General features: G+C 51.6%; 1 protein-coding gene across 1 annotated transcript; it reads right to left on the reverse strand.

Annotated features, from left to right (window-relative positions):
- Positions 1-4,545: 4,545 nt before the first annotated feature.
- On the reverse strand, positions 4,546-5,411 carry LOC147980019 (uncharacterized). The gene is made up of 2 exons (XM_087515438.1): positions 5,028-5,411; positions 4,546-4,845 (listed from the first exon to the last, which is right to left on the reverse strand). Exons 1-2 carry the CDS (start codon positions 5,409-5,411, stop codon positions 4,546-4,548), a joined length of 684 nt encoding a protein of 227 aa, XP_087371564.1.
- Between the last annotated feature and the right edge of the window lie 6,921 nt (positions 5,412-12,332).

Below are 12,332 nucleotides of genomic sequence, written 5' to 3' on the forward strand. Positions count from 1 at the left end.
CGGGGTCTACCGGAGAGAAGAGGGGGAATAAACAGTAAATATAAGCAAGCAGATGCAACACTAAGCATGACAAGACGATATGCAGAACTAGGGTCGACCTAACGTAGTGCTGCACGAAATAGGTGAAGGGGGAATTCAACCAGGAATGATTTCCCAGTTCCGGACCTGTGTCAAACAGATGACCTGAGGGGGAATGTTCCATGTTCAGCATGCTAGGGGCATGTGACAGATGAACGGACCACATATTCGGATTCATTGGATTTTTCTGGGCAACTTTCATGTAGAAAACATATTCATTTGAGCTACGGCTTACTTTCTATGAATTTTCAAAGATTAACGCATTTTCTGGAATTATTTAAATTAATAGAAATTCATTATGACCTCAGCATTGTGTGAGGATGACGTCAGCAGTCAATGGACTCACTGACCAGGGTCAAACCTGACCTGTGGGTCCAGTGGGACCCACATGTCAGCCTCGGTTAGTCTAACAGTAATTTAAACTAAACTAACAGGCTAATTAGAGGGGTGGGCCCATGGTGTCAGTGACTAGCTAATTACTAATTAATTAACATATTTTAATTATCAGATTTATTTATTTATAAAGCGTTTAAAACAAGTGGAGCCCACACGTCAGTCTCAGTAGGCAGCCTAGTCAGCAGTTGACTGGGTCAACCCAGTCAACTGGGACACCCGGGCCCACTGGTCAGCGACCTAGGGGTGGGTCCCACTGTGCCACGTCGGCTTCAGCACCGGAGAGAGCTCCGGCGACCAAACCCGTGGCGGAGCATCGCCGGACTTCACCGGAAAAACGTTACGGGGCATGGGTGGCGCGTTCGATCGGCCATTCGACACCGCATCCATCTACAGTGGTGGTGTGGCCCGTAACGGGCTGGAACGATGATAGTGAGAGGCGGGCGGTTGCCGGAGATCGGGCAGCGATGGAAACAGAGCTAGAGGGCGCGGGAAGGCATGTGCTCAGGCCCGTTGGGCTCCTGTGAGCACCAGGAGCTCGACGGTGGCCTCAGGTGGCGGTGACGTCGACCACAGCGACAGCCACAAGCTCGTCGGCGGCGAGCAGAGCACGGATGTGGCGGCAGCTAGCTATGGCACGCGAAGAGGCTAACGGAGGAGCTCACCTAGTGGCACGCACGATGGCCCTTGGAAGGTTAAGAGCAGCAGGAGCGTCGGAGAGGAGGAAGATCGCCGGTGACCGAGGCGGAAGGGGCGGCTCGATCCGTGGCCTGCGGTGCTCCCCGGCTTGCGCTCGTGCTCGGGGACGAGGTAGTTGACGACGGCGGAGCTGTTGGACAGGTTGGCGGGACGAGGCATGGCCGGTGGCTATGCAGGCAAGCAGCGGGCGGCGACGGCCGAGGCGGCCAGGGGGGAAAAGAAGCAAGTGAGCGAGGGGGGGACTGGGGGTGCTAGGGTTTGCGGAAGGGCGAAAGGGAGAGGAGTGGGGGAGCCAGGGCAAGTGGGAGGGGAGCCCGAGGCGTGGAGGGGATCCTTATCCCCCTCGTCGACGGCGAGGTGGTGCGGTAGGAGCGCACTCGGCGCGGCTCGGTCGGAGGTATAGGGGGATGAAGGTGAGCTGGGGAGACCAGTGATGGGCCGGCTTGGGTGGGCCAAGGCCCAAGGGAGGCAAGGGGCACTCTCTCTCTCACCTCTTCTTTTTACATTTTTTTAACTTTTCTGTTTTCTTTTATTTTCAGAAAGCAAAATAGTTTTATAAAAACTAATCTTGCACCTAAAATACCATTTTAACTTAGGCCACTGCTATAATTAACTTGGCACCAAAATAAAGTACTTTAGTATTTTTATAAATTAAAAAACATTTAAATAAATGATTTAGCCACTGTTTAAAATAGTTTAGGGCACTTAGACACTTTGCAAAAAGGTTGGTTCAGTACCAATATTAGTTATGGATCATTTCGCACATGATGAACATTTTAGTTTTCATGTTTGAGAAAATATGAATTTTTGATTTTAGATTGGATTTGAATTTGAATTGTGATTTGAATCAACTGAAGATTAGCAACAGTAATGTGATGACATGGCACCATTAATAGGGGATTACTGTAGCATGACACTAGGGGTGTTACATCTACCTACATGGGTTAGTCTTGCAAGGAAGAGCACTTGTGTATCCAAAATGACAATCATGAAATTTGATACCAAATGAAATTTGATACAAAGATTTTGTCAAAGGATATGTTGAAACGGATTCATGCTTCCTTGTCTTCAACCACCATATTGTAGAGACTTGGTGACGTAGAGATTGCTCAAGATGTGAGTGATTTGCAATCTCATAGATTTAGATTCATCCAAGTACCTACAAGGGTTAGATAGCATGCAACGGTGCAAGTATGTATCCAAGACATATGATCATCATCATAAGAGAAATATCAAGGATTAGTCAAAGGCTCATGCCTTGCATGTATCCAAATGGAGTTTTTACTCCAAGTTTGAACCATCAATGATGTTCAATTCACCTCTCAAACGGCAAAATACTTTCTCATCAAGCGGTTTGGTGAATATATCCGCCAATTGCTTATTGGTACGAACATACTTAAGATCAATGTCCCCTTTAGCAACATGATCTCGAATGAAATGATGACGAACTCCAATATGCTTAGTTCGAGAATGTTGCACGGGATTATGAGCAATCTTAATAGCACTTTCATTGTCACAAAGCAATGGAACATGTTTCACATAGATCCCATAATCTTTAAGAGTTTGGGTCATCCAAAGTAATTGAGCACAACATGAACCGGCGGCAATGTATTCCGCTTCGGCGGTAGATAAGGATACCAAGTTTTGTTTCTTGGAGGACCAAGACACAAGAGATCTATGAAAAATTGACAAGTACTCGGAGTGGACTTTCTATCAACATTATCACCGGCATAGTCCGAGTCGGAATAGCCAACAAGATCAAAAGAGGACCTCTTAGGATACCAAATGCCAAAATTTGGTGTATGAATTAAGTATCTCACTACCCTTTTCATGGCCTTAAGATGACATTATTTGGAGGCCGCTTGATATCGTGCACACATGCACACACTTAGCACAATATCGGGACGGGAGGCACATAGATATAACAATGAACCAATCATAGAGCAGTAAACCTTTTGGTCAACCGGTTCGCCATCCTAAGTCAAGTCAAGATGTCCACTAGTAGGCATGGGTGTATTCATACCTTTGCATTCTTGCATGTGTGAATGTTTGCGCCTTTGCTTCTCATTTTTTGGAGCTGTTTTCTTGCGACTTCCTCCCTTTGGGTTTCACCCCCGCGAGTCGGACGGCCAGGGCTCTGTTCCGTGACAAAGGGTTCATCCTTTGAGAGGGACACACAGTACTCGGGCTTTGGAAACGTTGGGCATGAGCGAAACACCCACTGGGCCGGCTGGCGGCAATCCGGCGGGCTGGATTGGTGAGCAGCCGGTCGTGTGGTAGCTTAAAGTGTTGCGGCCGGGGTCGAGCGATCCGGCGACATGCAGAAACTTCGTGGATGCCTGCACTTTCGCTTTTCGTGTTTAGGGTCATTTTCTCGTAACTCTCCCTCTTTGGGCCTCCCCCCCCCCCCCCCCCGCGAGTCTGACGGCCAAGGCTTTGGTCCATGACAATGGGTTCGGTTTTTGAAAGGAGCTTTCAATACTTAGTCTTTCAAAACGTTGAGCGTGAGCGAAACACCCACTGGGCCGGTTGGCGACCATCCAGCGGGCCGGGTTGGCGGGCAGCCGGTCATGTGGTAACTTGAGGCGGCTGGACCGGGTTGGGCGACCCGGCGGTTCTTGGCTTAGTGTTCGTGGCACGCTGTTGCTTTTGTTCTCATGCGCTTGCCAGCCCGCAGTCGAAGCCGGATCTGCAGCTTAGGGCAAAGCGAGAAGCTATGGCGATCCAACGCGTTTGAGAACCTCTAAGAAAAAAACAGCGAGTGGCCAAGCCGACCAGCCCCCGAGCCCCCGAGTCGAGCGAATTGACCCGGCAGCCAGGTTCGGCTTAAATTTTTGAAGTGATGCACAAATGTAGAGATACGATAGCTTGGCCGCAAAAGGGGCTGCCCCCGAGCGTCGTTCGGGGACCCCCATAGTTTTAAGATGATTACAAAAGATGGTGGTACATACGTGTTTACAGCTAACTGTAAAACGGGCGGAGTAGCTCCACGTTCCATGGCCGGGTTGTTTCTTCGCCGGCTATGTCTCTCTTGCGCTTGTTCGACTTGCGGGCATCGATGAGGTAGTAGGTGTTGCGATCGCATAGGGCCTTGCTGGCGATGAAGGGGCCCTCCCATGGGGAGGACAACTTGTGCTGGCCTGTCTGCTACTGGACGAGTCGGAGGACGAGGTCTCCCTCTCGGAAGGCGAGGGGCTTGATCTTCTTGCTGTGGTAGTGCCTCAGACCTTGCTGGTAGATGGCTGAGTGAGTGAGCGATAGGAGACGCGCTTCCTCGAGAAAGTCGACGCCGTCTTCGCGTGCTTCTTTTGCTTCGGCTTCTGTGTACATCGTGACACGTGGAGAGTCAAACTCGACGTCGGTCGGGATGACGGCTTATGCTCCATAGAAGAGGAAGAACGGGGTGAACCCGGTCGACCGGTTAGGCGTGGTGCGGAGACTCCAGAGGACAGTCGGCAACTCGTCGAGCCAGCTACCGGGCAAACGGACGAGTGGCTCGATGAGCCATGGCTTGATGCCGGATAGGATGAGGCCGTTGGACTGCGGATGCGCAACGGAGGCCAGGTCGAGGCTGATGCCGGAGACGGAGAAGTACTGCGCGAGCGCGCCCTTGGTGAAGTTGGTGTCGTTGTCCGTGATGATGCTGTTCAGCATGCCGTAGCGCACCGTGATATCCTTGATAAATCAAACGGCCATTGGACCGTTCAGCTTCTTGATCAGCCTTGCCTCGATCCACTTGGTGAATTTGTCCACCGCCACCAGCAAGTGCGTCATATCGCTTCGAGCGGTCTTGATGGGTCCCACCATGTCGAGTCCCCAGACCGTGAAGGGCCAGGCGATCGGATGGTCCGGAGTGCCGATGTCGGCTGGTGGCTGCGCTTGCTGAAGTGTTGGCATCCCTCGCACTTGAGGATGAGTGACTCGGCGTCATCGAGGGCCGTGGGCCAGTAGAAACCATGGCGGAAAGCATTGGCCACCAGGGACCGTGAGGCGACGTGGTGCCCGCACTCGCCCTGGTGTATGTCGAGGAGGATCTCAATGCCCTTGTCCTGCTCGACGCAGCGCCGGAACAGGCCGGTGGAGCTGCGCTTGATGAGCTCGTTGTTGATGATGTTGTAGGCGGACGCTCGGCGCTGTACTTGCCGAGCTTCGGTCTCGTCCATGGGGAGGACCCCGTTCTCCAGGAACTCCGAAATGGGTAGGGCCCAAGATGGTGTCGCGACCCCAATGAGGACGGCCATGACGAGGGGTTCGGGGTGGCAGCCCCCGAGCCGGGTTCAGCGGCCCCAGGGTCGGGTTGTGGTGTGGTCGGGCTGGCTGGAGCAGTCCCCCGGTCGGGTTGAGGCGTGGTCGGGTCGGTTGGAGCAGTCCCCAGGCCGGGTTGAGGCGCGGGCGGGTCGGTCGGAGCAGTCCCCAGGCTGGGTTGAGGCGCGGCCGGGTTGTCCGCTACATGGATGGAGTCGGAGTCCGGAGACGACTTGACAGTCGGCTTGTGTAGGTGCTCGAGGGAGACGCCAGATGGAATGGACTGCCGGGACAAGGCGATTTTGGCGAGCATGGCGGCCGCCTCATTCTCCGCGCGCGGGACGTGGAGGAACTCGCCGCCCTCAAAAAATCCGAACAGCTTCTGGACGAGGAAATGGTAGCTTGCCCTGTTGGAGTCGTGGGCGTCCCACTTGCCGGAGCACTGCTGGACCACCAGGTCCGAGTCGCCGAAGCATAGGATTCACCGCATGCCGAGTTCCTTGGCAAGTTGGAGGCCGTGCACAAGGGCTTCGTACTCGGCGACGTTGTTGGAGGCGGCGAAGTGGATCTAGAGTGCATACTTGAGCCGATCGCCCTTGGGGGAGGACAGCACGATGCTGGCCCCCAGGCCGAGTAGCATCTTCGAGCCGTCGAAGTGCATGCGCCAATGCGTTGAGTCCGGCAGCGGCGGCAGGTACTGGGTCTTGGTCCAGTCGAGGAGGAAGTCGGCCAAGGCCTGGGACTTGATCGTGGTGTGGGGTTCGTAGGGGATGGTGTGGCCGGCTAGCTCGAGCGCCCACTTGGCGACCCGGCCAGAGGCATCCCGGCACCCGATGATCTCGGCGAGAGGGGCCGTGCTAATTATAGTGACGACATGCTCTTAGAAGTATTGCTTCAGCTTCTTGGTGGTGAAGTATACGATGTAACACATCTTGTGGTAGTGCGGGTAGTTCTATTTCGAGGGGGAGAGCACCTCGCTCAAGTAGTAGGCGGGACACTAGACGGCTTCAACCTTGCCCTTATCTGGTCGCTCGACCACCATCACCGTGCTGACCGACCGCGAAGTCACAGCGACATAGAGCAACAACGCCTCCTTCTCGGCCGGGGCGGCCAGGACAGGTGCGGTGGGAGAGCATGCGCTTGAGATCCCGGAAGGCTTCGTCCGCCTGGTCGTTCCACTCAAACATCATCGTCTTCTTCATCAGCTGATATAGGGGCAAGGCCCTCTCGCCCAGCCGGTTGACGGAAAAGCTTGGCATCCTTGCAGATGTGGAGTTTGTGCTCGGCGTACTTCCTCGGGATACCCGGCATGTCCTTGGGGGTCCATGCAAAAATATCCCGATTCTCACGAAGGAAGTCGCCGAGCTCGCCTTCCTATTTGTTGTCGAGGCAGGTGCCCACGACAACGTACTTGCTGCAGCTGGGAACCTCCGGGTTCAGCTTCACCTTCTTGGTCTCTTTGAAGGGCTTGAACGCGGCCTCATTGGTTGGCTCCTCGGTCGGGATCTGGGCGGCCGATGCCTCCTGGGCCAAGGCAACGATTCGGTTGAGTTGGCACCGCTCCTCGGCTACGACCAGCGACTCGGCTAGCTTGGCGCCTTCTCAGGCGTAGTCCAGGGACTTGCGGTAGTTGCCAGTGATGGTGATGAGGCCCTTTGGACCCGTCAGCTTCATCTTCAGGTAGGCATAGTGGGGGACCGCCATGAACTTGGCGAACGCGAGCCTACCCAGCAGCGCGTGGTACTCGCTGGGCAGGTCCACCACCTTGAACCAGATCGGCTCGCGTCGGAAGTGGCTGCTGTCGCCGAACAGGAAGTCGAGCCGGATCCGGCTGATCGGGGAGCAGGAGAGGCCGGGAACGATGTCGTGGAAGATCGTCCGGGTTGGCTCCAGGTCCTTGGCCTCGAGGCGAAGCTTGGTCATGGTGTCGCGGTAGAGAATGTGTATGATGCTGCCGCCGTCGACGAGAACCCGGGAGAACTTGCACGTGCGCCGGGGCGCGACGATGGTGGGGTCGAGGACGAGAGCGTATCCACCCAGGTTCGGCATAATGGCCGGGTGGTCTTCCCAGGTCCAGGTAACTGGGCGCTCCGACCAATGCATGTACTCTATCTTGGCTGGGACGACGGTGTTCACCTCCTGCCGAAGGAGGCGCTCGCTGCGCTTATTGTCGCCGAGGCTGGTGAAGACAACGTAGGTCGCGTTCTGGGCCGGGTAGGGGTCGTCGCGCATCACGTCGGCGGCCGGAGGCGGCGGCGGTGGCAGAGGCGGCTGCCCTGCTCCAGGAGTCGGAGCCAGAGGCAGCGGGATTTCACCGCTGGTAATGCACTTGGTGATGGCGCATGATGGAAGCGTGTGCGTAGATGGCCTTGCGCCGCTGTGGTGCTTGCAGGGAGCGTCGAGCATCTCTTCAAAACTCATGGCGGACTGCCATGCCATTTTGCCAGTGTTCCGGCGTTTGGTGGCCGGGTCGGCCGCGGGCGCCTACTGAGCGGCCGCGACAATTCGGTTGTCGTAGCACTGAGTCGGTTGATCGGCTTTGCGCTTGTTCTGCTGGTTGTGCTGCTGCCAGCTTCCCTCACCGGCCGGCTTCGGAGGCGGCACCGGCTTTGCCTTGCCGGCTTCATCCAGTGCCACCTGGATCTTCATGGCGGAGTCGGCGTTGGCGTACTTGTCCGCCGTTACCATGAGCGCGGCCACAGTGGCCGGCTTGGAGCGCAAGAGCTTGTGCTTGAGGAGGGTGCCGTCTAGGCACCCGTTGACGAAGTACTGGATGGCTTGAACTTCGTGGACGCCCTCGCAGCTGTTCTGGAGCTTGGTCCAGCGTGCAAGGTGTTGGGGAACGTAGTAATTTCAAAAAAATTCCTACGAACACGCAAGATCATGGTGATGCATAGCAACGAGAGGGGAGAGTGTGTCTACGTACCCTCGTAGACCAAATGAGGAAGCGTTAGCACAATGCGGTTAATGTAGTCGTATGTCTTCACGATCCGACCGATCAAGCACCGAACGCACGGCACCTCTGAGTTCTGCACACGTTCAACTTGATGACGTCCCTCGAACTCCGATCCAGCCGAGCTTTGAGGGAGAGTTCCGTCAGCATGACGGCGTGGTGACGATGATGATGTTCCACCGATGCAGGGCTTCGCCTAAGCACCGCTATGATATGACCGAGGTAGATTATGGTGGAGGGGGGCACCGCACACGGCTAAAAGATCCAATAGATCAATTGTTGTGTGTCTAGGGGGTGCCTCCCTCCCCGTATATAAAGGGGTAGAGGAGGGGGAGGGGGTCGGCCACCCTTGGCGCGCCCCATGAGGAGTCCTACTCCCATCGGGAGCTCCCCCCTTTTCCATGTTGGAGTAGGAGAGGAGAGGGAAGCAGAAAGAGGGAGAAAGGAAACGGGGGCGCCGCCCCCCTTCCTAGTCCAATTCGGACTTGGGAGGGGAGGGGCGCGCGGCTACCCCTTGGCTGCCTCTCCTCTACCACCAATTGGGCACATGAGGCCCATTAACCTCCGGGGGGGTCCGGTAACCCCCCCGGTAGTCCGGTATATATCCGATAACCCCGAACCCATTCCGGTCTCCGAATATAGTCGTCCAATATATCAATCTTCATGTCTCGACCATTTCGAGACTCCACGTCATGTCTGTGATCACATCCGGGACTCCGAAATTCCTTCGGTACATCAAAACACATAAACTCATAATATAACCGTCATCGAACTTTAAGCGTGCGGACCCTATGGGTTCGAGAACTATGTGAACATGACTGAGATACGTCTCCGATCAATAACCAATAGTGGAACATGGATGCTCATATTGGCTCCTACATATTCTACAAAGATCTTTATCGGTCAAACCGCATAACAACATATGTTGTTCCCTTTGTCATTGGTATGTTACTTGCCCGAGATTCGATCGTCGGTATCTCAATACCTAGTTCAATCTCGTTACCGGCAAGTCTCTTTACTCGTTCCGTAATACATCATCCCGCAACTAACTCATTAGTTGCAATGCTTGCAAGGCTTAAGTGATGTGTATTATAGAGTGGGCCCAGAGATACCTCTCCTATAATCGGAGTGACAAATCCTAATCTCGAAATACGCCAACCCAACAAGTACCTTCGGAGACACCTGTAGAGCACCTTTATAATCACCCAGTTACGTTGTGACGTTTGGTAGCACACAAAGTGTTCCTCCGGTAAACGGGAGTTGCATAATCTCATAGTCATAGGAACATGTATAAGTCATGAAGAAAGCAATAGCAACAAACTAAACGATCAAGTGCTAAGCTAACGGAATGGGTCAAGCCAATCACATCATTCTCCTAATGATGTGATCCCGTTAATCAAATGACAACTCTTTGTCTATGGTTAGGAAACATAACCATCTTTGATTCAACGAGCTAGTCAAGTAGAGGCATACTAGTGATACTTTGTTTTGTCTATGTATTCACACATGTATTATGTTTCCGGTTAATACAATTCTAGCATGAATAATAAACATTTATCATGATATAAGGAAATAAATAAGAACTTTATTATTGCCTCTAGGGCATATTTCCTTCAGTCTCCCACCTGCACTAGAGTCAATAATCTAGATTACACAGTAATGATTCTAACACCCATGGAGCCTTGGTGCTGATCATGTTTTGCTCGTGGAAGAAGCTTAGTCAACGGGTCTGCAACATTCAGATCCGTATGTATCTTGCAAATCTCTATGTCTCCCACCTGGACTTGATCCCGGATGGAGTTGAAGCGTCTCTTGATGTGCTTGGTTCTTTTTTGAAATCTGGATTCCTTTGCTAAAGCAATTGCACCAGTATTGTCACAAAAGATTTTCATTGGACCCAATGCACTAGGTATGACACCTAGATCAGATATGAACTCCTTCACCGAGGCTCCATTTGCTGCTTCCGAAGCAACTATGTACTCCGCTTCACATGTAGATCCCGCTACGACGCTTTGTTTAGAACTGCACCAACTGACAGCTCCACCGTTTAATAAAAACACGTATCGGGTTTGCGATTTAGAATCGTCTGGATTAGTGTCAAAGCTTGCATCGACATAACCATTTACGATGAGCTCTTTTTCACCTCCATAAACGAGAAACATATCCTTCGTCCTTTTCAGGTATTTTAGGATGTTCTTGACTGCTGTCCAGTGATCCACTCCTAGATTACTTTGGTACCTCCCTGCTAAACTAATAGCAAGGCACACATCAGGTCTGGTACACAGCATTGCATACATGATAGAGCCTATGGCTGAAGCATAGGGAACATCTTTCATTTTCTCTCTATCTTCTGTAGTGCTCGGGCATTGAGTCTTACTCAACTTCACACCTTGTAACACAGGCAAGAACCCTTTCTTTGCTTGATCCATTTTGAACTTCTTCAAAACTTTGTCAAGGTATGTGCTTTGTGAAAGTCCAATTAATCGTCTCGATCTATCTCTATAGATCTAGATGCCTAATATATAAGCAACTTCACCGAGGTCTTTCATTGAAAAACTCTTATTCAAATATCCTTTTATGCTATCCAGAAATTCTATATCATTTCCAATCAACAATATGTCATCCACATATAATATCAGAAATGCTATTGAGCTCCCACTCACTTTCTTGTAAATACAGGCTTCTCCAAAACTCTGTATAAAACCATATGCTTTGATCACACTATCAAAACGTTTATTCCAACTCCGAGAGGCTTGCACCAGTCCATAAATGGATCGCTGGAGCTTGCACACTTTGTTAGCTCCCTTTGGATCGACAAAACCTTCCGGTTGCATCATATACAACTCTTCTTCTAGAAATCCATTCAGGAATGCAGTTTTGACATCCATTTGCCAAATTTCATAATCATAAAATGCGGCAATTGCTAACATGATTCGGACAGACTTAAGCATCTCTACGGGTGAGAAAGTCTCATCGTAGTCAATCCCTTGAACTTGTCGAAAACCTTTTGTAACAAGTCGAGCTTTATAGACAGTAACATTACCGTCAGCGTCAGTCTTCTTCTTGAAGATCCATTTATTTTCAATGGCTTGCCGATCATCGGGCAAGTCAACCAAAGTCCACACTTTGTTCTCATACATGGATCCCATCTCAGATTTCATGGCCTCAAGCCATTTTGCAGAATCTGGGCTCACCATCGCTTCTTCATAGTTTGTAGGTTCGTCATGGTCTAGCAACATAACCTCCAAAACAGGATTGGCGTACCACTCTGGTGTGGATCTTACTCTGTTTGACCAACGAGGTTCAGTAACAACTTGATCTGAAGTTTCATGATCATCATCATTAACTTCCTCACTAATTGGTGTAGGTGTCACAAGAACCGGTTTCTATGATGAACTACTTTCCAATAAGGGAGCAGGTCCAGTTACCTCATCAAGTTCTACTTTCCTCCCACTCACTTCTTTCAAGAGAAACTCCTTCTCTAGAAAGGATCCAAATTTAGCAACAAACGTTTTGCCTTCAAATCTGTGATAGAAGGTGTACCCAATAGTTTCCTTTTGGTATCCTATGAAGACATATTTCTCTGAAGGGGAATCCCTCTTCGGTGGTCATCTTCATCATCCCGGCGCTCTCCATGACGAGGAGGGAGTAGTCCACCCTCGGGGATGAGGGTATGTACCAGTAGCTATGTGTTTGATCTCTCTCTCTCTCTCTCATGTTCTTGAGGTGGTACGATCTTGATGTATCGCGAGCTTTGTTATTATAGTTGGATCTTATGATGTTTCTCCCCCTCTACTCTCTTGTGATGGATTGAGTTTTCCCTTTGAAGTTATCTTATCGGATTGAGTCTTTAAGGATTTGAGAACACTTGATGTATGTCTTGCATGTGCTTATCTGTGGTGACAATGGGATATCCCGTGATCCACTTGATGTATGTTTTGGTGATCAACTTGCGAGTTCCGTG

The sequence above is a fragment of the Triticum urartu genome, chromosome 3A, assembly GCF_056163025.1.
Source record: "Triticum urartu cultivar PI428250 chromosome 3A, HENAU_Tu73, whole genome shotgun sequence".
NCBI classification, from domain to species: domain Eukaryota; kingdom Viridiplantae; phylum Streptophyta; class Magnoliopsida; order Poales; family Poaceae; genus Triticum; species Triticum urartu.